General features: G+C 53.2%; 9 protein-coding genes across 9 annotated transcripts; 6 read left to right on the top strand and 3 right to left on the bottom strand.

The window, feature by feature from the left end:
* Window positions 1-1,641: 1,641 nt before the first annotated feature.
* Window positions 1,642-4,713, top strand: J4E90_006144 (uncharacterized protein; the record flags this gene model as incomplete). Its single annotated transcript, XM_051435693.1, has 3 exons — window positions 1,642-2,247; window positions 2,304-3,530; window positions 3,583-4,713. 3 exons carry the CDS (start codon window positions 1,642-1,644, stop codon window positions 4,711-4,713), a joined length of 2,964 nt encoding a protein of 987 aa, XP_051290551.1.
* A 2,152-nt stretch (window positions 4,714-6,865) lies between these two features.
* On the top strand, window positions 6,866-8,473 carry J4E90_006143 (uncharacterized protein; the record flags this gene model as incomplete). Its single annotated transcript, XM_051435692.1, has 3 exons — window positions 6,866-7,239; window positions 7,290-7,402; window positions 7,455-8,473. The coding sequence occupies 3 exons, from the start codon at window positions 6,866-6,868 to the stop codon at window positions 8,471-8,473; spliced, it is 1,506 nt and encodes a 501-aa protein (XP_051290550.1).
* A 476-nt stretch (window positions 8,474-8,949) lies between these two features.
* CHOL2 (Phosphatidyl-N-methylethanolamine N-methyltransferase) lies at window positions 8,950-9,838 on the top strand (the record flags this gene model as incomplete). Its single annotated transcript, XM_051435691.1, has 5 exons — window positions 8,950-8,989; window positions 9,047-9,086; window positions 9,135-9,151; window positions 9,256-9,361; window positions 9,439-9,838. 5 exons carry the CDS (start codon window positions 8,950-8,952, stop codon window positions 9,836-9,838), a joined length of 603 nt encoding a protein of 200 aa, XP_051290549.1.
* Window positions 9,839-10,516: 678 nt separating this feature from the next.
* Window positions 10,517-11,840, bottom strand: J4E90_006141 (uncharacterized protein; the record flags this gene model as incomplete). The annotated part of the gene is made up of 2 exons (XM_051435690.1): window positions 10,517-11,193; window positions 11,246-11,840. The coding sequence occupies 2 exons, from the start codon at window positions 11,838-11,840 to the stop codon at window positions 10,517-10,519; spliced, it is 1,272 nt and encodes a 423-aa protein (XP_051290548.1).
* Window positions 11,841-12,632: 792 nt separating this feature from the next.
* Window positions 12,633-13,298, top strand: J4E90_006140 (uncharacterized protein; the record flags this gene model as incomplete). The annotated part of the gene is made up of 1 exon (XM_051435689.1): window positions 12,633-13,298. One exon carries the CDS (start codon window positions 12,633-12,635, stop codon window positions 13,296-13,298), a length of 666 nt encoding a protein of 221 aa, XP_051290547.1.
* A 2,294-nt stretch (window positions 13,299-15,592) lies between these two features.
* J4E90_006139 (uncharacterized protein) lies at window positions 15,593-16,453 on the bottom strand (the record flags this gene model as incomplete). Its single annotated transcript, XM_051435688.1, has 1 exon — window positions 15,593-16,453. The coding sequence occupies one exon, from the start codon at window positions 16,451-16,453 to the stop codon at window positions 15,593-15,595; it is 861 nt and encodes a 286-aa protein (XP_051290546.1).
* An 818-nt stretch (window positions 16,454-17,271) lies between these two features.
* On the top strand, window positions 17,272-18,153 carry J4E90_006138 (uncharacterized protein; the record flags this gene model as incomplete). The annotated part of the gene is made up of 1 exon (XM_051435687.1): window positions 17,272-18,153. The coding sequence occupies one exon, from the start codon at window positions 17,272-17,274 to the stop codon at window positions 18,151-18,153; it is 882 nt and encodes a 293-aa protein (XP_051290545.1).
* A 360-nt stretch (window positions 18,154-18,513) lies between these two features.
* On the top strand, window positions 18,514-19,437 carry J4E90_006137 (uncharacterized protein; the record flags this gene model as incomplete). The annotated part of the gene is made up of 1 exon (XM_051435686.1): window positions 18,514-19,437. One exon carries the CDS (start codon window positions 18,514-18,516, stop codon window positions 19,435-19,437), a length of 924 nt encoding a protein of 307 aa, XP_051290544.1.
* Window positions 19,438-24,181: 4,744 nt separating this feature from the next.
* On the bottom strand, window positions 24,182-25,604 carry J4E90_006136 (uncharacterized protein; the record flags this gene model as incomplete). Its single annotated transcript, XM_051435685.1, has 3 exons — window positions 24,182-24,891; window positions 24,939-25,488; window positions 25,536-25,604. The coding sequence occupies 3 exons, from the start codon at window positions 25,602-25,604 to the stop codon at window positions 24,182-24,184; spliced, it is 1,329 nt and encodes a 442-aa protein (XP_051290543.1).
* Between the last annotated feature and the right edge of the window lie 384 nt (window positions 25,605-25,988).

Genomic DNA, 25,988 nt, shown 5'->3' with positions numbered 1-25,988 from the left:
GCTTTCCTGTCTCCTTGTTCTTGATGGCTGCAAACAGGTTCATAGTACCGACCTCGGTAATGAACTCTTCCTCTCCAAACAGCCACAAGTTCTGGTGGAAACCGCGGCTTGCAGCCTGCATCTGCGGGACGATGCAAGGTGCGTAGTTGGCACCAAGCTTCTTGTCTCCAACACCTCCAGGCCATGCGCGCACAGCGTAGTCTGTAGCCTCGAGCGAGATAGCCTTGAATCCGGTTGGGTAGTATGGGCCGACGGGGGAAGCAATCACGTAGAGTAGTGCAGACGCGGGAGGGCCGACGCCGAGGGTGCGCTGAGTGCCGATCATCGTTGGGCGAAGGTAGAGAGAGTAGCCTCGCGCACTGGTGTGGTCAGAGTGTGTTATAGCCAACTGAGGATTCAGACTGAACGTACTCGGGAACGAAACGCTCATCCTCCTTCACAAACTTGCCGATGAGCTCGATCAAGGCATCGGGGTCGAATGTGGGCAATGCAATTCGCGCCGATGACTTGTTCAGCCTGGCCATGTTCTTGTCCGGCCTGAACAGTCTGATGTTGCCGTTCTTGTCCTTGTAGGCCTTCATGCCCTCGAAGCACTCGAACGCATAGTGGAAGACGCACGTCGCGGGGTCGAGACTGAGGTTCTGGTAGGGGGTAATGCGTGCTGGCAGCCATCCTTCTGTTGCTGTCCATTCGAGCGACAGCATGTGATCTTGAGTACGCGTTAGATGTGAAGTTTGGTGCCATTGGAGCTGTTACCAGAGAAGTTGCGGCCAAAGACAAGTTCCTCATGCGGCAGCAGATCTTTTGGCGTCGTCGTCTTGGTTATGGAGAGCTTGGTCGGGTCGATATCCTGTATCTTCTCGCCAACAGACTTGTCAGCGTGAATGCTGTAGGGTCGCTGGGTCCGACATCGCAGCGACGCGCTGAACGGTGCTACAGGCGAACGGAAGGCGCCACGGGACATGCAAGAGAGCAATCGTGAAGACCGCTGCGGAAGCATTGTGAGGGATGCAGTGCAAGCGGAGAGGGTGGGGCGGGAGGAGAGTTGGTGCAGGTGGTGGATTCCAGAGTAATAATTATTTTGGGCTACAAGACCGAAGCTGACCGCAGCCTGGAGATATCGGACCTCGCGACACAGTCGCGACAGTCACCTCCGATCGCGCACTGCACCAGCCACCGAACAGGCAATCGTAGGGCGCGAACGACATCTGAATCATCGTCAGCGCGGATATCTGAGGTTATTCGCGTGCTTGGTATCTTGGCCGTTGCTGCATCCACACTGCCCATGTGTGCTGCGTGCGCTCACGTCATGCAAGGCGGGAGACTAGAGGCGGCCCTGGCATCCATGGATCCTTCTCCACAGCTCGCGTGGGGGAACTAACACTTGGCTTTGTCTATCAATTGACTTTTGGGTCTCCGGCATCGTACCGACGAGTCTAGACATTGCGCGACTCCTTGGTGATTATCCCAAGACATTTTGCGGAAAGAGCGTCCCGAATGTCTTGATCCTCTCGGCAGTTCCAGCTGTCTGTCTCAGATCTCACGCGCATACCAACACTGCCCACGCCAAACATCACAGTCCATGACGCCCTCGCTCGACTCCCACAGTATCGCCGCGCGCGCGAATAGACCACCAGCACCATGTTTTCCAACGCCCTAAAGTCCTTCACTTCCAACATCTCGAGCAACTACACCCTCAGCCCCCAGCCCACGTCGTATTCAGGGCCATGGAAGATATACGACGCGAAGAAGAAGTCGACGGGGAAGGCGGCATCTGTCTTTGTGTTCGAGAAGAAGTCGTTGGAGCCACCAGCTGGCGCAGGCTTCGGTGGACGCTCAGCGGCTTCGGGACTCAAACGCGCGCATGAGGAGGTCGTGGAGAGACTCAAGAAAGAGGCCAGTTCTCTAGCTCGGTTACGGCACCCAAGCGTGCTAGAGCTGGCTGAGCCTGTCGAGGAGACCCGTGGGGGCGGCCTCATGTTCGCGACAGAACCTGTCACCGCATCGCTCGCTGGACTGTTACAAGAAAAGGACGAACAGGAGAAGGCAGGCGGTGTTGGTGGACGCCGCAGCCGATACGTTATTGAAGAAGCCGACGGCCAGAAGCGAAGACGCGAGCTCGAAATCGACGAGCTCGAGATACAGAAAGGGCTGTTACAAATCGCAAAGGGCTTGGAGTTTCTGCACGAGAGCGCTGGACTGGTGCATGCGAACTTGACGCCAGATGCCATCTTCATCAACGCTAAAGTAGGTAGCCACAATACCACCAATCTTAACGAACACTTTGCTGATAACCGTGACAGTCTGATTGGAAAATCTCAGGTCTTGGTTTCTCAACACCTCCAGAGAACTCGACGAAGCCCACCTCCGTTACGCCCATCTCGCTCTCAGAAGTCCTCAACTACGACGCTCGCCTGCCACGACACGTTCAGCTGAACATAGACTATTCTTCGCCCGACTTCGTCATGGACAACAACATAACCCCTGCGGCAGACATGTTCAGTCTGGGCATGCTCATCATTGCACTATACAACTCGCCGCACAAGAGCCCGTTGGACTTCAATGGTAGTTCCTCCTCCTACAAGCGGGCGTTTTCTTCGTCTTCCTCGGTTCCAAGTAAGACGAACAACTTCATGTCTTCGCAACCGTTACCGCGAGATGTCGTCAACGGCGTTCTAGATCGCTTGATAACACGGCGGCCGGCGTCGCGCATGGATGCACGAGAGTTTCAACAAGCACAGTACTTCGACAACATCCTAGTATCCACAATACGCTTCCTTGACGGACTCCCTGGGAAGACACCCAATGAGAAGTCACAGTTCATGCGTGGTCTGCCGCGTATCCTGAACCAGTTCCCCAAGTCGGTACTTGACAAGAAGATACTACCTGCTCTACTTGAGGAGATGAAGGATCGGGAGCTTCTCACTCTGATACTGCAAAACGTCTTCAAGATCATCACTATGCTTCCATCTGGCAAGCGAGCATTTACCGAGAAGGTGATACCCAAGCTGCGAGAGACATTCCTGAGTGGCCCGGCTGCCAACTCGAAAGCCCCAGCTCAGGAGAGGGATAGCCTGAAAGAAGCTGGCCTCATGGTGCTTCTTGAGAACATGCAGATCGCTGCTGATAACTCGAGCGGCAAAGAATTCAAAGACGATATTCTTCCAATCATTAACCATGCGCTCGAATCGCCTACTCATTCGCTAGTCGACGCAGCTCTGCGCACGCTGCCTATCGTTTTGCCGATACTAGACTTTTCAACTGTCAAGAACGAGCTGTTCCCTGTGATTGCCAGCATCTTTGCAAAGACCAGCAGTATGGGTATCAAGATACGCGGGCTAGAGGCTTTCAAGACACTCTGTGGTGGAGGAAATGATCAGCAGGACGACTTTCAAGGTGATGGCCTCACTGGAGTGGTAGCAGCACCCAAGGCCAAAAGCTCCAACGTTTCGATTCTCGACAAGTACACTATCCAGGAGAAGATTGTGCCGCTACTACGTGCCATCAAGACGAAGGAGCCTGCCGTTATGGTATGCCATCAGAAACACGTCAGTCGTGAACAACACGCTAACACATCAACAGATGGCAGCACTCGACGTCTTCAAGGCTATCAGCCACCAAGTTGACAGTGACTTCCTCGCTATGGATGTACTCCCCATCTTGTGGTCATTCAGTTTAGGACCGCTGCTCAATTTGCAGCAGTTCCAAGCGTATATGAACCTCATCAAGACGACGTCCGCTCGCGTCGAAAACGAACAGACGCGCAAACTGCAAGAGCTCGGCGCAAACGGGTCCACAGCAACTACACGCAACGAGTTCATGTCCTTTGGCGGCCCATCAGCGACCAACGGTTTCGATACTAGCAACGGGAACGGGGACACGGATTTCGAAGCACTTGTTCGTGGAGGACAGCAAGGGCCATCGGGTGGTACAGACATGCTAGGTGGAGACCCATGGGCGAACGCCTCCGCATCAGCTGCATCGTCCACCATCCTCCCCTCGCGCCCATCCACCAACCGAACCAGATCCAACAACGCATCTCCAGCCCCAACCTTCTCGTGGTCCACGCCTCCCGTCTCCCCACCACCAAACACCAATCTCGGTGCCTCGAAACCACACGGCAGGGCCATCACTCCAGACAACACATTGAACACGCTCAACTCCTCGTTCCCGGCTCTTAGCGCGGCAAACCCAGGCATCGGTAGCTCATCTTTCACTCAACAACAGGCAATCCGACCGGCCATGAGCATGAACAACATGGTATCCCCTACAGCTACAACGCCCTCCTACACAAACCCCACACAGAGCGGAGGCATCGACTGGAGCAAAGCAAGCGGCAGCACCACAATGTCATCCTCAAATACCTGGGGCAACAACGCAAACACAACGAATTCGCTATCGAGTTTTCCTTCTATAGCCCCACCGCCCTCACAGTCACGCACGCAATCTCCTTATTCTTCGTTTAGCATCGCGCCTCCGCCGGCTAAGCCAGCGGGTACGGGGTCTTTCAGTATTGCGCCGCCGCCGATGGGGAGTCGGACGGCAAGTAGTTCGGGGGGTGGGATGGGTATGGGGATGAATAGTATGGCGAGTCTGAGGGCCCAGACGCAGAGTCAGCAACAACAACAACAACAACAACAAGAGCAGCAGCAGCAGCAGCAGCAGAACCAGCAACAGATGAACTGGGGTAGTGGAGGAGATAGTTTGATCTGAGGGAATTGTAGATGTGCGTGTGGATGTGGGAATGGAAAGAGTGGTCTTTTGTGGCGTATTAGCGGGCGTCTAGTTTCTGGGGTGTAGTAAATCATGCGAGAGATGGTACAAGTGATACAAGGTATCCGCTAGAACATATTGAACAAGACGGATATCAAGCCGCTGTACACCAACAACTGCCTATGGGAAGCACTCGGAAACCATGTTCGTTTTTGCGCGACGCCCTGTTTATTTAGTCTGAGACCGCGTGGTGGCTACTCGTACTCTAGACACGACAGCCCTTTTCTCCGTGTATCTAGCCCATGCCCTACCCACGACTACGCTTGGACGGCTCCAACGACTATCTCAAGAACCACGTGCCAGTGGCGTTTCAACGGCGCAACGCGTCATCATCGCCTGGCTAATAGGGTACTACGGAATGAACCGTCAACGGTTCTTCGATTAAGCGCTTGGGTTACTTCGGGGCAGATATTAGTTTTTGACGGGTCGATGCGATGCGGAGGAGTTGTGTTGCAAGAATCTGTGAGCTATCTTTCCGTCCTTGGACGATGCGACGCAAGCGTTCTCGGGTTTGTCGTTGGGTCTGTGTCCCGTAGTAGGAGCTTCTGAAAGAACGAGCGACTGCGGAGGAGACCGTCTTGTGAATAGACAGAGTTGGTTGCTCGCACTCCGTGGAGCGAGCTGTCGCTGGCTTGTCGATTGGGTATTCGTTTGCTATGTGGACTCGAGCACCTCTTATGGAAGTAATACACGGATCAATTTTCAAAGCTTCACAGAATCTGGGGTCTCTATCACGTCGCTTCCCTATCTCACCCGAGCGCAGCCTTCCGGTCTATACCCGTAGTGTACGTGACTGTGAACGCGCACGAGACAGGGTCCCTCTACAACTGCCAAGTCGAGATCAGCAATGCGCATAAGCCATGCAGCGCCCAGGACAACAATATAGACGATCACGCAATCTTGCGTGCGCTTTCGCTTTCGCTACTTGGTCGTAAGGCCAACCGTCTGGCAAATACAGCGTCAAGATGTACGATGCTGCAGGGCGTTGTTTCGGAGTACGATAGTCGGGAGCGTCCACGGCTGTCTAGATAGCGGATCCGTACCCTGCAGGACAATAACCCCTACAACGTGGCAGACACTGTGGTTCTTGCCGTTTCCTTTGCGATATTGAGTTAAATCCGATTAGACGGATAGAACTTCCTGGGGAGTCCATAATTTGCACGCGACACGGCGTTTGTGTGGCCAGTCGAGATAAGCAAAATCGGAAGGATCAGATGCTGGGTGCTGTGCATTGGCGAGGCTTGGAGGTGGTATTTCGCCCGCGTTATGGCGTAAGCTAAGCAAGCCAAGCCAGGCTTACCGGTGGTGGGATTGAGCTTAGCAATCGAGCTTAGCGGGCGCCACAGTGATGTCAAGCCTGGGAACCTGACTTTTGAGCCAGTACAACGGTGTGCCGATATGAAGAGGGTGTGACAGATACGCAGGAATGCGGCATCGCAGCAGCGCCACCGGTCTGGCTATCTCGAGGATTTGACGATTGACGTAATGAGTCTTCGACAAACGACCTGGTGCATGGCCAGACTCTCCACGTGCGCGACAGTGAAATGGCAGATCTGTGCCGTTGAAGCGGTAGCGATGCGTCGGACGTCACGCTCGCCCGGTACTAATCGACTAATGCGATTAAAGCACACGAAGCGGCACTCGCGGCGCCAGGGCAGAGGATTTCACTGAGATTTCATAGCTTGAGGGCGGGAAAAGACGACAGTGCAGCGGTCATAGCGCGGCGAACGGCTGGTGTTTGTGCGAGTCTTCATAGGCGCGCTCAAACTCGGTAGGCGCCACCAGGCAAAAGCAGTCCCCACTCTTGCGCCTTCCCTGTTCGCCTTCACCGAACTCTCCTCTGCCCCCGCAAGTTTTGGAATAGCCATCCCAGCACCCTAGCTTACGCTCCTCCACTGCTCAACTCCCTGCACCCGCTATCACCTTGCCCCCGCGCATATTTAACGATCTTCCTGCCGCCTCTCCATCGTTTGCCCAACCCACTCCGACACTCCCCTGCCCGGATTTTGAACACGCAATTAATGCTCCCAGAAGCGACCAACCGTCGTTCTTCCTACTACACTCCTTACAAGAGGTGTATCCGTTGCGTAAAATGGCGTTGAAGTCTCTCTTCGGCGGCAAGGCCTCGCCCGCCGACAACAACAGCCAAAGCAGTAATGAAAAAGTCGCCTTCGAGAAAGAGAAGGGTTACGACGCCGAAGCCCAAGGAGGAATTCTACCTACATCCACCGACGCCGACTCTGACGCTAGCATCACCATCGGCAGGCAGATCGAACTGGAAGCCAACAACGCCATCAAGTACCGTACTTGCAGCTGGCCAAAGACCGCGGCTCTGTTGTTCTCCGAGTACATTTGCCTGGCTATCATGTCTTTCCCCTGGTCCTACTCGATCCTCGGTCTCGTTCCTGGCTTGATCTTGACTTTCGTCATTGCCGGTCTCGTCCTGTACACGTCCCTGACCACCTGGTACGCGCACTCAACATCCCATCCGCAAACGCCATACTTACACAATCTAGGGAATTCTGCATGCGCCACCCCCAGATTCGCGACGTCTGTGACATTGGTCAGATGCTCTTCTGGAACAAGAAATGGGCCTTTTACGCCACAGCAGTCATGTTTGTCCTGAACAGTAAGCGACCACCCCTGTCAACATGCAGCAACCAGTACTGACTTTTCCCTAGATGTTTTCATCATGGGTCTACACTGCCTTGTCGGAGCCAAATGGTGGAACACTATCACTGGACACGGCACCTGCACTATCGCCTTCGCTGCGATCACTGCCATTATTTCGTTTGCGGCTTCGCTTCCGCGAACTTTCAGCACCCTCGCTACGCTGGCGACTGCCTCCGCAGGATTCACTTTCATCTCCGTCATCCTCGCGGCAGCATTCTCCGGTGTTGACGGAAAACCCGCAGGCTATGACCCCGCTGATCCTCTCAAGGTCTACGCTATACCCCCAGCTGGAACCACTTTCGTTATGGGCATGAGTGCTTTCATGAACATTAGTTATACCTTCATTGGTCAAATTACCCTCCCTAGTTTCATCGCCGAGATGAAGGAACCCAAGGACTTCCCCAAGGCGCTCTGGGCCGTCACCATCTGCGAGGTTCTCGTCTTCAGTCTCGTCGGAGGTGTTGTATACGGTTACACTGGTACCAACTACATGACTTCCCCGGCCTTCGGTTCCATCTCCAACGAGGTCTACAAGAAGGTATCCTTTACCTTCATGGTACCCACAATTATCTTCCTCGGTGTTTTGTATGCTTCCGTAACAGCCCGCTTTGTCTTGTTCCGCATCTACGGTTCTCAGTCCCGACACAGGACTGGTCACACCATGGCCGGATGGCTCACGTGGATCGCAATCCTCGCTGTGCTCTGGGTTTTCGCCTTCATCATCGCCGAGGTCATTCCGTTCTTCTCCGACCTGCTCTCGCTTATGAGCTCGCTGTTCGACTCGTTCTTCGGATTCATCTTCTGGGGCGTAGCGTATTTCCGTCTTCGCAGAGAGGCTCACGGACCAAACTTCTGGAAGGTCCGCGGTTGGAAGGGATATGCCGGGTTCTTCTTCAATGTCGCACTTTGCCTCATCGGCCTGTTGTTCCTGACTGCGGGCACATACGCAACTGTCCAGTCTATTATTGACGGCTACAAGGCCGATGGTTTTGGTGGACCTTTCACGTGCGCCGACAACGGTTTGTAGACGTTGAGTTCGTCGGAGATTGTTGGTCACAACGCCATGGTGTAGGATTTAGAAGAATCTTAGCTGTGATGGATAACAGCGAGCCTGCTGGACGTATTGAACCTGGTCGGAAATACACTGTTAATTAGGGCGTTCTTTGAATTTCTCATCATTAAGAGACATGGTATACCCCGCAGTAAAGGCTGCAGAACACGAACGCATCATAGAGATCAGAACTGAGTCATCAATAAAAACTAAAACAATACAATCATACACGAACACATTGCCGTTAGCCGATAATGCGTGAGGCGCTCTTTCCGCGATTGCTGAACATGCGGATTAGCGAGACGTCATAGCTCCACATGTTCATCTGCCGGGCAAGCTGTCAACACCTAGGCATCCCCCCACAGCTTTCGCATGTTGGATCTCACCCTCTTTCTACATTTGCTGCTATCGCAGTTTGATGATTTGTAGCCTTCCGAACCCTTCTCACCACCATGACTTCGTACATTGACTTCAGCAAGCCCAGCTTGTGGGGTAAGTGTCAACATCCAGATCCCCGCAGCCGCGGATGCGACAGCTAACATGTGGCAGTGTCTGCCGCGAGCATCGTGTTCAACCCTACGTTCTGGAAGTAAGTACAATCGACCATTCTCCCTCACAGACACTAACCAAGTTTCAGCATCGCTGCGCAGCAAGGTACATAACTCCATCGTTGCTTTTTACGGCTATAGCCGAGCCTCGGGAGGCTGCTGGGTGTCGTAGAGCAGAAGACGGAACCGAGGAAGGCTAACAGTATTCAGAATACCACAACAAAGTTATCACGAAGCTCTTTGGTGGTAACCCCCGCCTTGGATGCTATGCGCTCGCCGTGACCATCTTCTCGCTGGGTATCTTCCGAGACTATCTGTACGTACAAGGCTACCACCGTCTCCAGACATGGACCTTTGCCCAAGCGAGTCGATATACTGACTGCTTGTTCACAGTTACAATGAAGCTCTCGCTGAGCAACCCACGCACCCAACCCTCCTAGCCCCCGCCATCAAGTACTCCGCGATCCCCCTCTTCGCCATGGGAAATACCCTCGTTCTGACCTCCATGTGGGCCCTCGGTGTCACCGGAACCTACCTCGGAGACTACTTTGGCATCCTCATGGACGAGCCTGTGACAACATTCCCCTTCAACGTCTCCAGCTCGCCCATGTACCACGGCTCAGCCATGTCCTTCTTGGCCACAGCTATCTGGTACGGAAAGCCAGCCGGTATCTTCCTTACCGCAATCGTCCACACTGCATACTCGATTGCGTGCAGGTGGGAGGACCCATTCACGGGTATGATCTACCAGAAGCGCGAGGAAGAAAGGGCCAAGGGAAAGAAGGGCTTGTAGATGATGAGGTTCTACAGTGGCCGACCCGATACAACAGGATGGTGTGCGACGAATGTGCTCTCCGCATGGCTTCGCCGGGACATATGTGAACGCATTCTGTCTCCGTCCATACACGCATGGATAGCAGAGGAGAAGAAGGTGAGGCAGCTCGTCTTTTCAACAAGACCGTGGAGCAGAGGGTATTCAACTGCCGATAGGTGGAGAGGTATACGTAGCAGCATACAAAAGTACAGTTGATTTGACATGACATGATAGCCCAAAGCGACAACACCCCAAGCGACCTTTACTTTCATCTCCTACTGGTAGGTACAGTATTTCGTGCAATCAGCTCGCGTCTCGGTTCTTACTTCCGGTTTCATTGGTTGTCTATTCATTCGATTCCATCTCATTTGCAATTCGATCCACACAGGCTGTCAACTCAAGCACGTGGCGGCACAGTTCTCCCTTTCAGTTCGGGTAAAATACCATATAGTCAACAGCCAGTTCATCACTATAACATTCTCTAGAGCAATGAATTAAATTTCTCAATTCTTTGAGTGTGCACTCTAATATGTGCAAAGTAGCCAACCTGGTATACAACACCTCTGATAACCACCTCTTTCCTTATCTGTCCAAGAAACGCAATCCACCAAACGCCATGCTTCCCAATCCATTACGTGGTATTAAAAGAAAGAAAGATCAAACCTCCTGCGCAGTACCAACTCTCGAGTGCATAGAACTCGGCGGGTTCCCAGCATGCGGCGCGCCATTACGATTCAGCACACCCAACTCACTCTCATCCACACTGTGCCCGTTCGCAGTACCCTGGGCATCCGCGCGTCTCCTGAGCGCAGTCTCACTGCCTCCATTCCTACTCCAGCCCTCTGTGCCAACGTAGCTACCCCTGCCAACACCGATGCCCCAGGCGCGATCGTAGCTCCTAGGTCCCCAGGCCCAACCCGCACCCCGTGTAATGGGCAGATGATACCATCGGAACGAAAACCACGCACACGTCACGCCAATCAGCGTACCAAACAACATATCAAAACCGAAATGGCGAAAATCGGTAAAGCGGGTACTTGTTATGTAGATGGCGGCGCAGATGGGGACCAAGATGAGGACTAGGGTGTAAACGGGTGGAGCGGCGTTTTGGTAGCGGATGGGTACTACTGCGTCGTCGTTGTAGGAGGTTGGGGATGAGAGAGACGAGTCTTGTTTGTGGATGGGGAGGGTGGCTTGTTTCTTGAGGTTGGAAGGGGAGATGGCGGAGGTGTGGGCGGGGTTTGTGGAGAAGGGGCGATGGGGGAGGAAGGGGATTGCGACGGAGAATTTGGAGGCGAGGAAGAGGGTCAAGTAGAGGAGGCCGGCCCAGGAAACTAAAAGAAGTGGGTTAGCGGGGTGTTTGTAGAGATTGGAGGGTGTGCTTACAGCTGGAATGACCACTGGGGAACGACTTGAAGCCGTCTTTGAGAATGTCGTTGTCGGTGTTCCGGCAGATTCCTGAGGTGACGAGTACCCAAGCTGGATTGAATTCCTCATCAACAACAGGGTTGACAGCGAAGTCCCGGATGCGTCTCAGGTCTGGGTCACATCTTGACAGAAGATCAGGTCGCGGCTTTCCGAAGAGGTTCTTCATGCCCTGTGTGATGAGGAATGCCGTCGCGAGCGAGAGCGCAAGACCCATCCAACCGGTATTCCACTCCCAAAGCTTCCTCCTCCAAATGAGCGACTTGGGTGTGCCGCGTTCGGCGGTTGGTCCAGGGACCCAGACAAGACACACGATCATGACGATGGCGGCGGGCGCAATGAGTGAGACTACGACGAGGAGCCATGTCGGTATCATTTCGCTGGTCTGGTACGGGTACGATATCGAGAGGTCGACGGGCGAGAAGGGTCGTCGGAAAGGCTCGACATATTCCCAGCCGCCGGCGATGGCTGCAATGGCGATGATGACGATCCAGTCGAAGACGTAGGAGAGGACGAGGCGAACCGACGGCACGCCGACGCCCTTGATGGTCCTCATGTTTGCGAGAGTGGGTGTCTAATGACGACAGACAGAGAAGAGAAGAATGCAAGTCAAGTCCAGACAATAGATCAAAGGGACAAGCGCATTAAGGCGGCTAGAGGAGGCCAAGACAAAGGCGACAGTCTAGCGTTGGGTGACGCTGTGCGACGGTATTACAAAGATACGGTATACGGTATGCTGCGGTCGGTGTTGACGTGTATGGCGCCTACCAAATAGAAGAAGAAAGAACAACTAGGACGTGTAAAGATTACGAGGCAGGCACGGCAGCGGAGGGCAAAAGGGTGAAGGGGCACGCGAGCATGGCCAAGGCCCAGGCTGACGGTTTGAGGCTGTGTGTGATGGGCGCTGGGCGTTGGTCTTGATCGTCCGGATGTCTCAGCTGGCGCCCAGAGCGCCCCATACAGTGACATTTCCTTATTGCGCCGGCCTGACTTCGGTGTCCGAGGCTTGCACCAGCTGTTCATCCGCGCGGTCCGTCTACATGTTCACATAAACATGAAAGATGTGCGGAGGTGGTAATTAGATAGAGTTTGGCATGTATTACGCAGATGCACGATGATGAAAGTCAAGATGTTAGTCGATCTGGGGGCCGGGATGGCAGCTAGCCGCGCGATGGGGAGCGCCACAGGGAAGTCTCCGCATCTCCGCCCACCACGTCATTTTTAGATTTGCAGCCAGAATTGCGCGTACTCGAATGCGCAGCCCTCGCGATCGCCCAACACGCCCAGAATACCGAGCATTCCGACACAGACGCCCGGCACTTCCGACCAGCCTCACGCGCAGCCCACCATGGCGCTTCCAGCACCAACCATCGATCTCCTCCTCAACCTCATCGACACGCGCCCGCAGTCCATCCTCTCCTCGCTCGAGCAGCACCCACACCTGGCCTCTGCCCGCGATGCACACGGCTACTCGCTAGTCCACGCCGCAGCCTCGTACAACCAACTCGCCGTGCTGCGCGACCTGGTCCAAAAATACAATGCCGACGTCAACATCACCGACGAAGACGGCGAGACTCCCCTCTTCGCGACCGAAAAGACCGAAGTAGCGAAGTGCCTTGTTGAGGAACTAGGCGCCGACACAAAGATACAGAACCAAGAGGGCCAGACAGCAGAGGACAAGATTGGCGAAGAGGAGGGCGAGACACACGAAGTGTACCAGTACCTCAGGAGTCTACGCACCGGCGATGAACCTGCTGCACCGGGCGTCATAGAGACTGAGGGTGTTCACCCACCGCCCCCGCTGCCCGATGGTGTTAAGGTGAATGTTGGCACCATGGAAGAAGACGCTGTCGATGCGCCGGATCCTGAGATACGGAGGCGCATTGAGGAGCTCGCGGCGCGGGAAGACTATGATTCTGAAGAGGTGCAGGCGCAGTTGAGGGAGCTGGTGCAGGATGTTGTTGGGGGCATGGGTGCTGATGGTGACAGGAGTGTTAGGCGGAGGGTGGATTGAAGAGACAGGAGATAATGTGCAGTGGGTGCACATGTGGTTGACTCGTCACCCGCGCAACACCACACATAACATCGTCAAACACGAGAGATAGGTCACTCCGCGCCGATTCTCGCCTGACTTGCCCTGGAAACAGTTCAGCACCCACGCTGTGTGTTCGTGCTCGCAGAACGGTATGCTTGAAGTTGCCTTGCTCTCTCAGAGCCTGGCATAACCCAACGGTGGTATACTTCCAACATATGCAGAAGGGCAATTGAATGCCAGACTGCCTCCCATAGATGATCTACAAAATGTACATCTCATGGTCCCCACATTGCACCGTCCCAATCTGCATCTTCTCTTCTGTCCCTCCGTCACTTGATCACTATTCAAAATCTCGATCCTCAAATCTCGATTGCAAGAATATCTACTTACCCAATGCAGCAACTTCCATTCCACCGTTGATTGCGGCAGAATCAGGATTTTGTAAGCCTACTCGGCGTATGTCTCTTTTCATACAGCGGTTCGGTCAAATGCACCAACCTTGGTACACCCATCCGGTCCGTCTGCGTTAGGCAACCTCGCTCTTATGCGTGGATTCCAGCCGGCGACATCGGCGATCTCTGGATCGTGGACAATGGGTGCGATCTGAAGCATCTGTGAGAGATCGGAGGAAGGCACTGCTTACACATACTCGCGTAATCCGACGTGCGAGCGTGAAAGGGCCGTTCACGACGGTAATAGTCTTATCCACACGCAAAACCACACCACCGGGTACAAGCATAACCCATCCGCAACACCAGGCGCACCGAGAACAACGTCATAACGGCCCCATCTGTTACTCCAAGAGGCAACAAAACGCAAAAACCATGGATTCCGGTCGCTCTTCTTCGGACTTATTATTCTCACCAAGACGCACTGATGCCCCTTGACCATTTGCCATTTCCGCTTTATTCCCACAAAAACCCGCGTCTGTGCCGCCTTTTGTTTGGACCGGGGAACACGGCCATGCTCGGCAAGGCATCGGCATTCCCATAATTTTCGCAGCAAAGTGGGGCGTCTGCTCTTACCCGAACACCCTACCCTATCCTCCTCTCGGATCGCTCCCTTGGTTTCAACGTTGGCTTGGCGTCTTCGCCACAATCGTTCCCTTTGTTGCCACTTCACCTCCACGGTCTCCACCTGCCACCCTTTTCGGTCAAATCTGCTATAAGGCTGCCTGCATGGGGAAGGAAAGGCCAAAAAGTGTCGATTCTAGTCGGTCAATTGCGGTGCTTCTCGGGGGCATTAAGTGAATCCTTCGGTGAGTTAAGGTGATGGGTGGATGGAGAGAGGGGTTTGGGGGGCGAATGGGCGTGAGACGTGTGGGTTTGTGTGAAGAGATTTGTCGAGGATGGGAGAGGCAAAGGTAAAGTATCTGCTTTCTTTTCTTCTTTCTTGGTCGAGAAAGGATTGATGGTTCATCGGTAATGTCTGCATATGCGTATGCGGCTTGACCCTTCTCCTTCCGTCCAGAACTGCTCTTCCCGCCTTCCTGTACTGTGTCTCTGCACGCTACGACCTGCGACTCCCGGTTCAAACGGCTTCCATAGCGGGCCCTCTCTGATATGCACTATGCATTACCCTGTTCGGGGTGTCTCGCGTACATCTCTGTGTCAGAGCCCCGTTTCCTCCATGCAAAACTCGGTTCGCCATATCATCCATCATCATCAGTACCGAATTCTCAGTTTCCCATCCCCAGTGCCCCCAAAGAGGTAACTTCTGATTGTCTCACCGTAGAACACAGTCGCACTTCGTCGCACTTTTTGTCGCACTCCTTCGCACTCTTCTTCCGAGGTTCGCACTTTTCTCCCTGATCTAGCACTACCCCTGCCTCCGCGGAAGCAAACCTCATACGATATTTGGTCGTTGTATTGGAACATCCCGCTCCTCCTATGTTCTAGATCTGTTTTGCTGCCATGTTGGGAAAGAGATGAAGAGTGTTGATTGTAGCCAAGACTGCGGGCCGTGACGGGTATGCAAGGGGATGGTTCTGCTTTAGGGGGTCGTTGGTACAAAAACTTCGTGTGCTAAAGCTCGAGAAGTTCAAGTATGTGTTGTTTTAACATGGATATAATCTACTCGAGGAAGAGGGCGGACACCTACCTTTTGACCCAGAAGTCTACTTGACCTTGGGAGTTTACAAACTTAGGTTCTCATTCAAATGTATACTCCAGAGCTCATGTTCGTTCTGTTGCTCAGTATAAGCTGCGCTTTTCTCCTGGTCTAGTAACCCCTCTCCTCCACGGAGGCAATACCTCGCCCAATATGAAATCATCCTATCGGAATACTCTGTCATCATCGCTGAATATCTCCTCCGGAACCTCGATATCCTCAGTCTCCAACGTGAAGACTACCACCTCATACTTTGCCGGGCATGCCTGGTCGTCCTCAGCTACCAGCGCCTTACAACGCTGTTTGCGGTGACTGAGCCCAAAACGCTGGTTGATCTCTTCCAGGAAGCCCTCCAAGCTATAGCTACGAAACGATTCGATCTCAATCGCTAAACGCGCGCCCAAAGGTCGGCCTTCAGTCCACCGCACGTACGCAAGCCCTAGTGTCGGTTCGCACTCTCCAGCATCCGAGTCATCTGATGAAGGCGCCGGATTACGTGCAGTGATCGCCTTCGGGTTCGTCTTTGGTGATCTCGTGGATTTCGATCTCGTGAGTGCTGTTGCGCGCTCCCATTTCGCAAACAGGATGTAGTGGTAAGCTGTTCGGAATACGGTTTCCACGTCTTCTCTTCCCCAATAGTAGAAACACCCCTCGCGGTCGCCAGTGTTCTCCACGACAAGTCTGTGTAACAACCACGAATGCCAGTCCGTCTCGTTGTGGTACCTCGGAAAATGCGTCTGCCCAAGGGATCCTATGCGGCCGCGCCACTCTTTGTCCCGGATGCGTGCATAGAGATGGTCGAAGGTGGGAACGCTATTACCAGGCTTGTAGAGATCGGCCTTCAGAAACTTGCTGACGAAGACCTCCCACCACGGTTTGACGAGCGATGAGTCTCGCCACTTGTCAAAAGCGGCGTCAGTGTAGGAGTATCCGAGAGAGGCGATGATCTTGCCTCTGTCTTCATACGGCTTGCGACCGGCGCGATTTCGCTGTTCAAAGGCACTGGTGGAGGGGCCTCGCGCCATTGCAGCTAGTCGTGGCTATGAGTCTATCAGGAGGATAGACTATAGCTACTGTCTGAGTTGGGCGCGGCGCCTTGTAACGTGTGAGTGATACAATTACCTAGGTCCCTACCGAAGCGAACAGATACCCGCGCACTCACCTTCATCCATCCACGTCAACCTAGGAAAACACTGAACACCCTAGAGGCTACATTGACGTTAGCTTACCTACTTCGCATGTTTTCACATCGATGTAGTCTGCAAACCTGTTTAGTTCTGTTCTTGTGTAAAGTGCATTAAAGGGCTAGAAAGGTGTGAAGTGAAGTGTCTACACTACGTGATCCGTTTAGTATACTACCTAGGTAATAGACGTCCCAAGGGGTTCTTCACTGTACGTTCAGATAGTGCTCGTGGTGAGATTGGATGGACCCCCAATATTGGTAACTTCGACGGTACTCCTACCATACCAGCCTTTAGAGACGTTGTTAACAGCCTACTATCAACTTTTCAAATACGAAGTATCGTGTGCGCACACGAGACGCAGTTACCTACGTGCGCAGTGGACCCAATTCTACCTAGCGTTAGCGTAGCCGCGGGTGGCGATCTCTTTAGTCAGCCACTTGAGCAGCCCTACGAGTCTTGCGAATTCACGCCAATCTTCAATCACCATTCGACCTTCCGCCCCACGCATCGCGGCTACCTATACGAATCCCACACGACTACACGGGACTATCCTCGAGATCCGCTGTGATTTCACACCGTATACGCGACGACCGTCCTCGTAACCGCATTACCCTCTACACCAACCAACCGTCGACACCGCCACAACCACAACCACAACCATGGGCAAGGCTGAAGCGGGCAGTACAAAATGGGTGGCCAACAAAATGAAGTCAAAGGGCTTGCAGCGCTTGCGCTGGTGGTGTGAGCCGTGCCAGAAGCAATGTCGCGACGCCAACGGCTTCAAATGCCACGTCCAGAGCGAGGGCCATGTCCGAAACTTGCAAGTTGTCGGCGAAGATCCTAAGAAGTACATTCAAGGCTTCAGCAACGAGTTCCAAAGGGATTTCGTCAATCTTCTGCGTACAGCACACAACGAGAAATGGATCGGTGTCAACAAGTTCTACAACGAGTATATCCGAGACAAGGAACACGTCCACATGAACGCTACTAAGTGGAGTTCGCTCACCGAGTTTGCCAAACACCTGGGACGTGAGGGCATCTGTCATGTCAAGGAAGATGAGAAGGACGGATTGATGATCGCTTGGAGAGATACTTCCGTTGCGGCCTTGAACAGGCGCAACGAGATCGCAGAGATGGAAGCTGCTGAGGCACGAAGCGGTGCGGGCGAAGACAAGATGCTGAAGAAGATGGCGAAGCGTGCACAGGAAGAAGCCGAGGCTAAGAAGGCTATCGAGGCAAAACGAGCGGCGGCACAAGCAGCAGTACAACAGCAGGTTACTCCACCAGCCGAAGGAGCGTCCCCAACGGAGGAGAAGAAGGTCGAATCGCCGACTAACGAACAAACACAAGGAGAGGAGAAGACAGATCCCACGGAGGGGAAGGCAGAAGCAGCGCCTGTCAAGCTCAGTTTCGGTTTGAAAGCAAAGGCTGCACCAGCGAACAAGGCCGGACTTGGTCAGATGAAGAGCCAGAGCATCTTCAAGCGGAAGAAGGACGACGCGACAGCGGAACAAAAGCCCGTGAAGAAAGTCAAGTTATGAGCAAGGGTAGGACGTGATTGATTTTCAATATGCATAGCGCGGCGTTTGGGTCAACATGTTGGCAATGCAATAGGATTTGATTTGCCGCGAGGGCATTCCCAGTATCGACTTTTGCTGCTGCTGCCATCACCGGCACTTCGCCTATATCCGGGAAGAGTACCACGCCATTTCGCGTTCTTCTGTCTAGGGGGTGCACGCGCCACACCATCTCAAACTTAGCGCCATTTCGGCGCGTCTACATCATCGAGACGCGTCTCTCTCCAATATATACCCACCACCTCGCCTCTTTTTCCTCACAATCCAACACCTCATCTGCGAATTTGTCGCAAACACCTCGCAGCCTCATCTCTTACCGCAAACATGTCGCTCGTTACGTTATCGTCCCTCCCCGACCCAGTCCTCCATCTAATATCCGTATACCTTGCGCCCGATCGGCCCAGTGTCAATGACGTTGAAGAAGGCCAACAGTCAACACTCTACCGCCATATCATCAACCTCTCCTTGACGGCGCACTCACTCAATCGCATTTCCTCCGTCCATATCGCGAAGAACATCAGCTTAACAATCGCCAACACGCGTTGGGATCTGTTCCTACGCACCGTCACCTCGAATCCCACCTACGCGTCGACCGTCAAATACCTGAAGATGAGCGAAGGCACGATCGACGACAACTACGGCAAACGTATGGAGGCCATGCTCACAGCGCTGAGCGGATTGGAGGCCCTATACGTGCATCACAGCAAACGAAGCCACGCCAACGCCATCCAGCAGCTTCTCACCTCAAAGCCAATATCACTTTGGGATACATTGCAGGTACTGCGCTTCAACCACACAAACAACTGGGGCGAACCGGCCATTGTGCAACTCGATTTCGAGCGCAAAGAGATAGACAAGAAAGGCGGATTAGGCTACACAGCTGGCACAGAGCTGCTCACTGGAGAGCTAGAGGACTTGAGCGTTCACAGGTTTCTGGATATACCAGTCATCAGTAAGGTCAAGGTTTCCACACGCGACTTTGAGAACGATGGCGATGACCAGGACGACGCGGATTGGGTGGATGAAGATGAGGAGGAAGAGGCGGATGATGATAGCGATGGCTGGAGTGAGCGCGATTATGAGGATAACAGCGAGGAGAGTGACTGGGATTCCGAGGATGAGAGCGATTATGAAGACGATTGGGAGGCGGAGTATGGGTTTGCTGTACCGAAGGCTGAGCCAACTAAGGATCTGGAGGTTCCGAATACTGCGGTCGTTGTTCCGGGGAAAAGTCTTTTGGACTTTTGAGGTTGTGTGCGACGTGGGGATGCTTAATTGTTAGATGGAAGAGTTTAGGACTAGATTTCTTGTTGTGTATTATACCGTGTTACTTTACTGGTTTGTTAGATCTACTCATGGATTGGGTTCACCTATCTACTACGGATAGACGATCTAATGGTGAAACTTATATCTGGAGCATCGCATTCGAACGTGAAATCAGCTGGCGGACTTGATTGCAGGTATATGAGCAAGCTACTGAATTCAGCTTCCAGTATGAGCCAAAAGAAATATCCACATCATTAATGTATTGCACTGTATTGCATTTACTATCGGATAGCATCGTAAGCTACATGTACACATATAGCCACGAGAAGATTTCCATCCTCGTCTTCTTCGTCTGGAGGCTCGTCGTCCTTTCCCCAGATGTCCAAGTTTGATTGAGCTAACAAGAGAGGAAAACTCTTCAGCAATGAGACAGCGTCTTCATGGCTGTTGAACGACTTGACAGTGCTGTCGCTTCTCGAAAGCGATGAAATCCCACATGCTTCGGTATGTATCCAATCTGTCAAGCCCCGTTACATAGAAGACGCCATCCCTACTGTACGTGTTGTCTTTGACAAGCCAATACAAGAGCCACGCGTGTCAGTCCATATCGGTAGTGTATTGACGGTTGGTGCGGGTGGAGAATGCCATCGTGCCGCCCTTCTCGCCGTTGATGATTTGAGTGTACACACGCTTGAACTCTCCAACCTTTTTGTCGAATTTGAAGAAAGGCGAGTCCAAGAAGTGTTTACTGAATCTTTCCCAATGGGGCTTCACTGGGTCGCTTGCGCGCCAGTCGTCGAACGCTTGCTCCGGTCTTGCCCGAAGCCCAGGTGTTCCATCATCAGTGCCTTGCTCTTGTACGGTTTGCGCTTGCGTTTCTTGGTGTCCGTGGAGGCCATATTTACGCGCTTGCGTATGATATCGTGGGTATTGGAAACAATTGGAGCGGCAGTTGCGATGATGTCAATCAGAAGCGAGAAGGACGTGTGTGGCTGCCTACGGTAAAGGTGCAAACTGAGCGTTTGCACAATTGAGCGTGATAAATAGGTGGTCAATGAGACATACCATAGAGATATCCCGTGTCTGCTATCGACATGTACGTCACGTCACGTCATATTCCGAGATGCAGCTGTCCTCGAACGAGGCGGCTAGAGCGAACTAACATCAACGTAGGCTTCTAGGTGACTTGCTTCTGTCACATTCGCATCACTTCTTGTGCTCCACAGCAGTGTATAGTACGATGTCAACAAGATTTGAAAGCGATGTAGACTTTTGGGTGATTTGTTGGCACGACAGCCTTATTGCTCCTTGCAGCCTACGATAGTACAAAAGAAGAGAACAGGCAAGAATTAACAGCAATGTAGACTTCCGGGTGGTTTGATTCCACAATTATCTTGTTACTTCTTGTGGCCTACATCGGTACATGGCACCATGTCTAACGAAGACTAACGGCAAGGTAGACCTCTGGATGATTCGCTGCAACGCAGAGAATCTGATCTTAAGGGTATATAGCAGTCTTACGTTACTAACCTAAAGTACGGGAGTAGTGCGAGCTCTGTCTCTATATGGCGACGAACGTAAGTGCTGGCGTAGCAGGCTCATTCGAGTATGGGGAATGAAGTGTTGGGGCTGATATAGTTCCGGCTGTAGCTCTTGCCGAAGGAGCTATCCTTACTGTCCTGCAGTATCTTCCACGCCTTGATTAGCTCATCAGCTTTCTCATCTTGGCCGAAGCCCGACTCCAGCGCCTTGAGAATGAGCTGGGGATCATACCGAATCCACCAAACTCCGTGGTGATCACAACGAACTTGGCGCTTATCCCGTTGGGCAGGTAGTTCAGATATAGAACAGATCGAACCCCGGGGTAGTAGCTAGCCACAGAACGATCGCTCTCGCATCGCAGAACCATCCGTCAGCACCGACGGAAAGTAGAGTCGGCCTGATGCCGGCTTGGTTCGCGGCTTCAATGTCGTTCACAATTGCTTGCACCCCAATTGGAGAAAAAGGTGGACACCCCGGAGCCTACATTGACGTTAGGTCAACTAACTTGCGTGCTTTTATCCTAATGTAGGCTGCAGACCTGTTCAATTTCTTCTTTATATGAGGTGCTTGCGCGAAAACGAAAGCACCATACGTCGAAAGCTTACTCATGGTCGAGCCCGAGGTGTTTGATGAACTTGGCCTTGTATCAATATGACCGACCTTTGTGCTTTTGAGGAAGCATCTTGATACAAGCATGAAGGGTGGCGCGATCGCCAGAGCGTCTAGGGTACTGAGAAGAATCGAGGCGGCAGTTACACTGTCGGAAAGATGTCGAAGGGTATTCGCTGCTCGATGTGCGATATTTTGCTGTGGCCGAGTGGTCAAAGGCGCTGCTGCGTTTAGGTCGTTCTGAACATCCTCCGCAGTCTTCGAGGAACAACGACCCGGTGTGCGGTAGCCCGTACCGATCAGATCCCAAAACTCATCTACAGAGACAAGACATCGATTGGCACACAGATCCTGCACCAATGCATCTGAAACCGATTCCGTGCGACAGTGACGGTGACTTGTCACCGTCAATCACACCTCTCAGGACCAGTACTTACGACCTTGCCCCTGGATGCCTCGCCTGTGTAAAGGGCCAGCGCATCACAACGCCCCGCCTCTTACATGTCGTAATCCACGTGTACCCATGCTCGCGATATCAGGGGATTAGGCGAATTCGCAGCGTAAGGGGAAAAACAACTCGAAAGTCCGTTGTCGTGAATGACGATGAGGCTTGTCTGGACGCTGCACCACAAAGCAGGTTATTGGGCAGGCGCGACCAGCGGATAGGAAGGCGCGACTCAACCCCGCTGCCGCCTTCTCGCTAACCCAACGCCCTATCGATTGCGCCAGACAGACCGTGAGAAAGCCTCCCGCAGCATGTATGCACGCCACACGGCTCGACGTTTCTAATTTAGGTATCTGGGTTCCTTACCTAGGCAGTAACGGCGTAGCGCGCGGCGATGGGTGTGTTGTTGGAAAATGGCGACAGTTGGTAACTCACCCGCTCACCGGTCGAAGACTTTACGCCTTGCATACAGCATGTATGTTAAACAAGGACAACGCGTTCTAGAATGTGGAAGCCGAGGTATTGAAAATATCTACATCGCGCTAGTCTGTAATCCATGAGAATATGTGACTTGGCTGTTCATGTGAAATCGGCCGGGTAGAGACCACTTTTCGAATCCATTCAGTCGCTCTATCACGATACTCGTATCCAGGTAATTACTTCCCCAAGCTGCAAGATTCCCCAATCTCCGCATCCCGCTCGACCCCCTCTCTCATTCTCCCATCTCCCCCATCAAAGAGATGAGATGAGAACCGGGCCGAAAGCGAAGAACGCACGTTCGCAAAAAAAGAAGATGGAGTAGAAAAATGGGAAATGTACCAAGACCTACTAGAGCAAAGACGCCACTCAACAAGGCAGTTACGCGAGAAAAGAAGGAGGGAGGAAAACAGGGACACGGGTCGGGGCACGGCAGACGGTAGGTAGGAGCCGATTTTGCCGGTCCAGGAACCTGGTTGCGCTCTTCTGTCGACAAATTGCGAGATTCGTATCTCGATGCCCTCATTCAACATGAACAGCTGGAGAGCGAAACCTGTAAAACTCATTCTCCACATTTCTTCCGAACCACGCGTCTTTCTCGTAACGTGAGACGTAACGCCCTCCTATCCCCGTTCACATCCTCCAGTCAACCCCATCAAATCACATTAAGCGAAAACAAGTAAACATGCGTTCACACAAACTGGCCTATGTTCACCGCAATGTAGAGCAGGTATTCAACAACCACCCAAGGCTAACCGGCTACCTAAGTTCCCGCGGCTTCACAACCCGCGTATCCAGTAGCTTCACGTACATCAGCCCAGGCTGCTACTACCGAGACATCCTTCCAGACCTATGCATACACGTACATACATACAATCCTTCATGTAAGTAAGACTTGATTTTCTTCTTCTCTGCCTGCTGCAGAGTCTGTTTTGCCCCGTTTGATTCCGTCCAATCACCAGCATGTGACGTCGGGCGTGGCTTACTTGCCTAGTTTCTTGATGTCAGCGCACATTGTTCAGCTGAGTGGCGCTTTGCTGACGACGGACGGCAACTGAGGACTTGGCTTCTTACTGTGCCTCGTCAATTCAAGCCACGGGCGTTCAGGGGGTGAGAACTCTAATCCTTCGTCGCCTTGGGCCATTATAGCCGTAGTCTGTTGTAAGTAGAGTGGTGAAGCGAGTCACTCAGACCTGCGCAGACCATGCCAGTTTTGAGAAGGAATGGATTCGAGAAGAAGTTCGTGATTCTACTATATGCTATGCAATGAGCCCGTAATCCCTGGTACTCATGCTACGTGTCGATCGTTAGGTGTGCCCATTTTGTGTCTATAACGCCCCGATTATGATGATGGTTTACTACAACGCCGCTCGCATTCCTGGTATGCCAAGCAACCTGTTGCGGCGGAGAGAGTGAATTAAGGAAAAACAACAGTAGGTGGGCTTGTCCATGCTCCAAAACCGTACATGCAAAGTACCCAGTGCCAGAATGCTGCCCAGAAGAAGCCCCAGATGTTGCCAGATGATACAAAATTAAACGCTGTAAAAACATCAATGCAGTTGGTGCCCGCACGTGGTTGTGGTAGGACGTGAACGCGGGAGAAGGCGGTCAAGGTGGAAGCCGTAGCGAAATTATCATTATCGTAATGAAAAATTAGACTTGTTCGGTAAAGGCTGATTTCCGCGAATCACCGGATGTCCTCCTCTTCTTCTGGAGTTTCTTCGATGTTCTCCGCTCGGCAAGCTCAACCTCCTCAGGGGTGGGTGGCTGGAAGGTGCCTGGCTTCAGGACCTGGAAGCCAGAGTTGACGGAGCGCAGGACGTGGTCATCGCGATCCTGGTTCTGCTCGGTGTTGACTTCGTACGGTACCTGATCGTAGCTGTACTGGTGGTGAGGGCCACGGGGTTCGTAGGTGTCGGGGTAGTAGGGAGCATTGGGCGCATATGATTCGGTCAGGGGAACCGCTTGCCTTGCCTGGTTCGCTGCGTTGCCATCGTGACTCGGTCCGGCAGAAACATCTTCAGCTTGGTCGGCGACAGTAGCTAGCGGAGGAGAAGGTGACTTCTGAGGCATGAAATAGTTAACACCATTGACCGAGGACACTTGGTTGTCCGCCACGCTGGCCCACTCTCCGCTATTACCTGGCTTGCGCACTCGAGGAGTGAGCTGTCCAGTCTCGGCGACGTGGGAGAGGCGATGGCTGCGGAGGAGTTCGAGGTCGGTCTTGGGGTCAATGGGCTGGTTGGGCCTGAAGTATGCGGACTCGTAGGTGCGGACGTCTTGGCCCGCTGCCATGTAGTCGGACTCGTCACTGGTGCGGCGGCTTGAGTTGCTTGCAGACTGTCCATGTTGGCCGAGGGGAGCTAAGGCTGTTAGCATAGTTCAATCTATTGCGCATGCTGATACTCACGAGAAGTAGCGCCAGAGTTGCGGGTAGTGTAGGGGTTTTCCAGGGCGTTGAGGGCGCTGTTGCGGGAGACGTGGTGATTGCAGTTGCTGCAGCGGGGGCCCTCATGGTTGTGGGGACGAGCAGGAGAAGATGATCGGGAGTCCTGGGTTGAGACGGGCTCGGCGGAGACGGCGCGGTCGAAAGAACTGGGACCGCGCGAGCTGTTGCGGCTGGAACCTTGGGCGACTGGCCGGGGCAGGGAGAGTTGCGACTGCGAAGCGTACGGAGGGGCTTCGCTGACGATGGAAGCACGGCTACTGCCAACGGGAGTGTTGGTACGCGAGATCCAGACACCGTCGACCTCAATACCGCTCTGGATTGCGCGGATGCCGAATGGAATCTCATCCTTGGTCTCCTCGGTCACCTGGGTTACTGGCTGCGCCTCGAGCATTTCCGGAGTGGCTGCGCGTTTGCCTTTGTCCACTTTGCTGTACTTACGGACCTTGTTCTTGTCGTACCATAGCTTGAGCAGGCCCAAGAAGATGGTGAGTACAATTCCGCAGGCCAGTACCTGTACGGCGTTAGCAGGTGGAGTCAGCGGTTGGTTGAAGTCCTTACGAAAGTCATCTTCTGCCATAAGGCCCAGCTTTGGAAGAACTCATTGCCGTCGGAGGATCCGAAGCCCATGTTTGCGGTGGAGTAGGAGTGATGTCGAGATCAAGGTAAGAATAGCAGGTGGGGCGGAGATGAGATGCAGGCAGGCACACTGTGAGTGACAGCTGTCGGAGAGGAAGGTGCAGACGGGTAGGGCAGTAGCGAATGGGGGGTTCCTGATTAGATTGGTATCGATAGATGGATCCGAACAAAGAGGTGAGCGAGCGAGCGACAGGAGTCTCAGGCGCGAAATTGGGGTACGACGCGGGGGTTTTAAAACCGGACCCTTGGACTGATGGCGTGGTAAAAACGAGTGTAAAACGTCGAGCAAGACGAGAGTGGATGGCACTAGTGAATCAGACCTGTCATTCACGCAGATGGGTACGGGGAGCGAGTCGGGGGCGGAAGGCACAGGGA

This window comes from Alternaria incomplexa, assembly GCF_024043165.1.
Source record: "Alternaria incomplexa strain BMP 0042 chromosome Unknown scaffold_8, whole genome shotgun sequence".
Taxonomy (NCBI): Eukaryota; Fungi; Ascomycota; class Dothideomycetes; order Pleosporales; family Pleosporaceae; genus Alternaria; species Alternaria incomplexa.
Note: the sequence above shows the minus strand (reverse complement) of the source record. Positions and strands in the feature narration are given on the sequence as shown.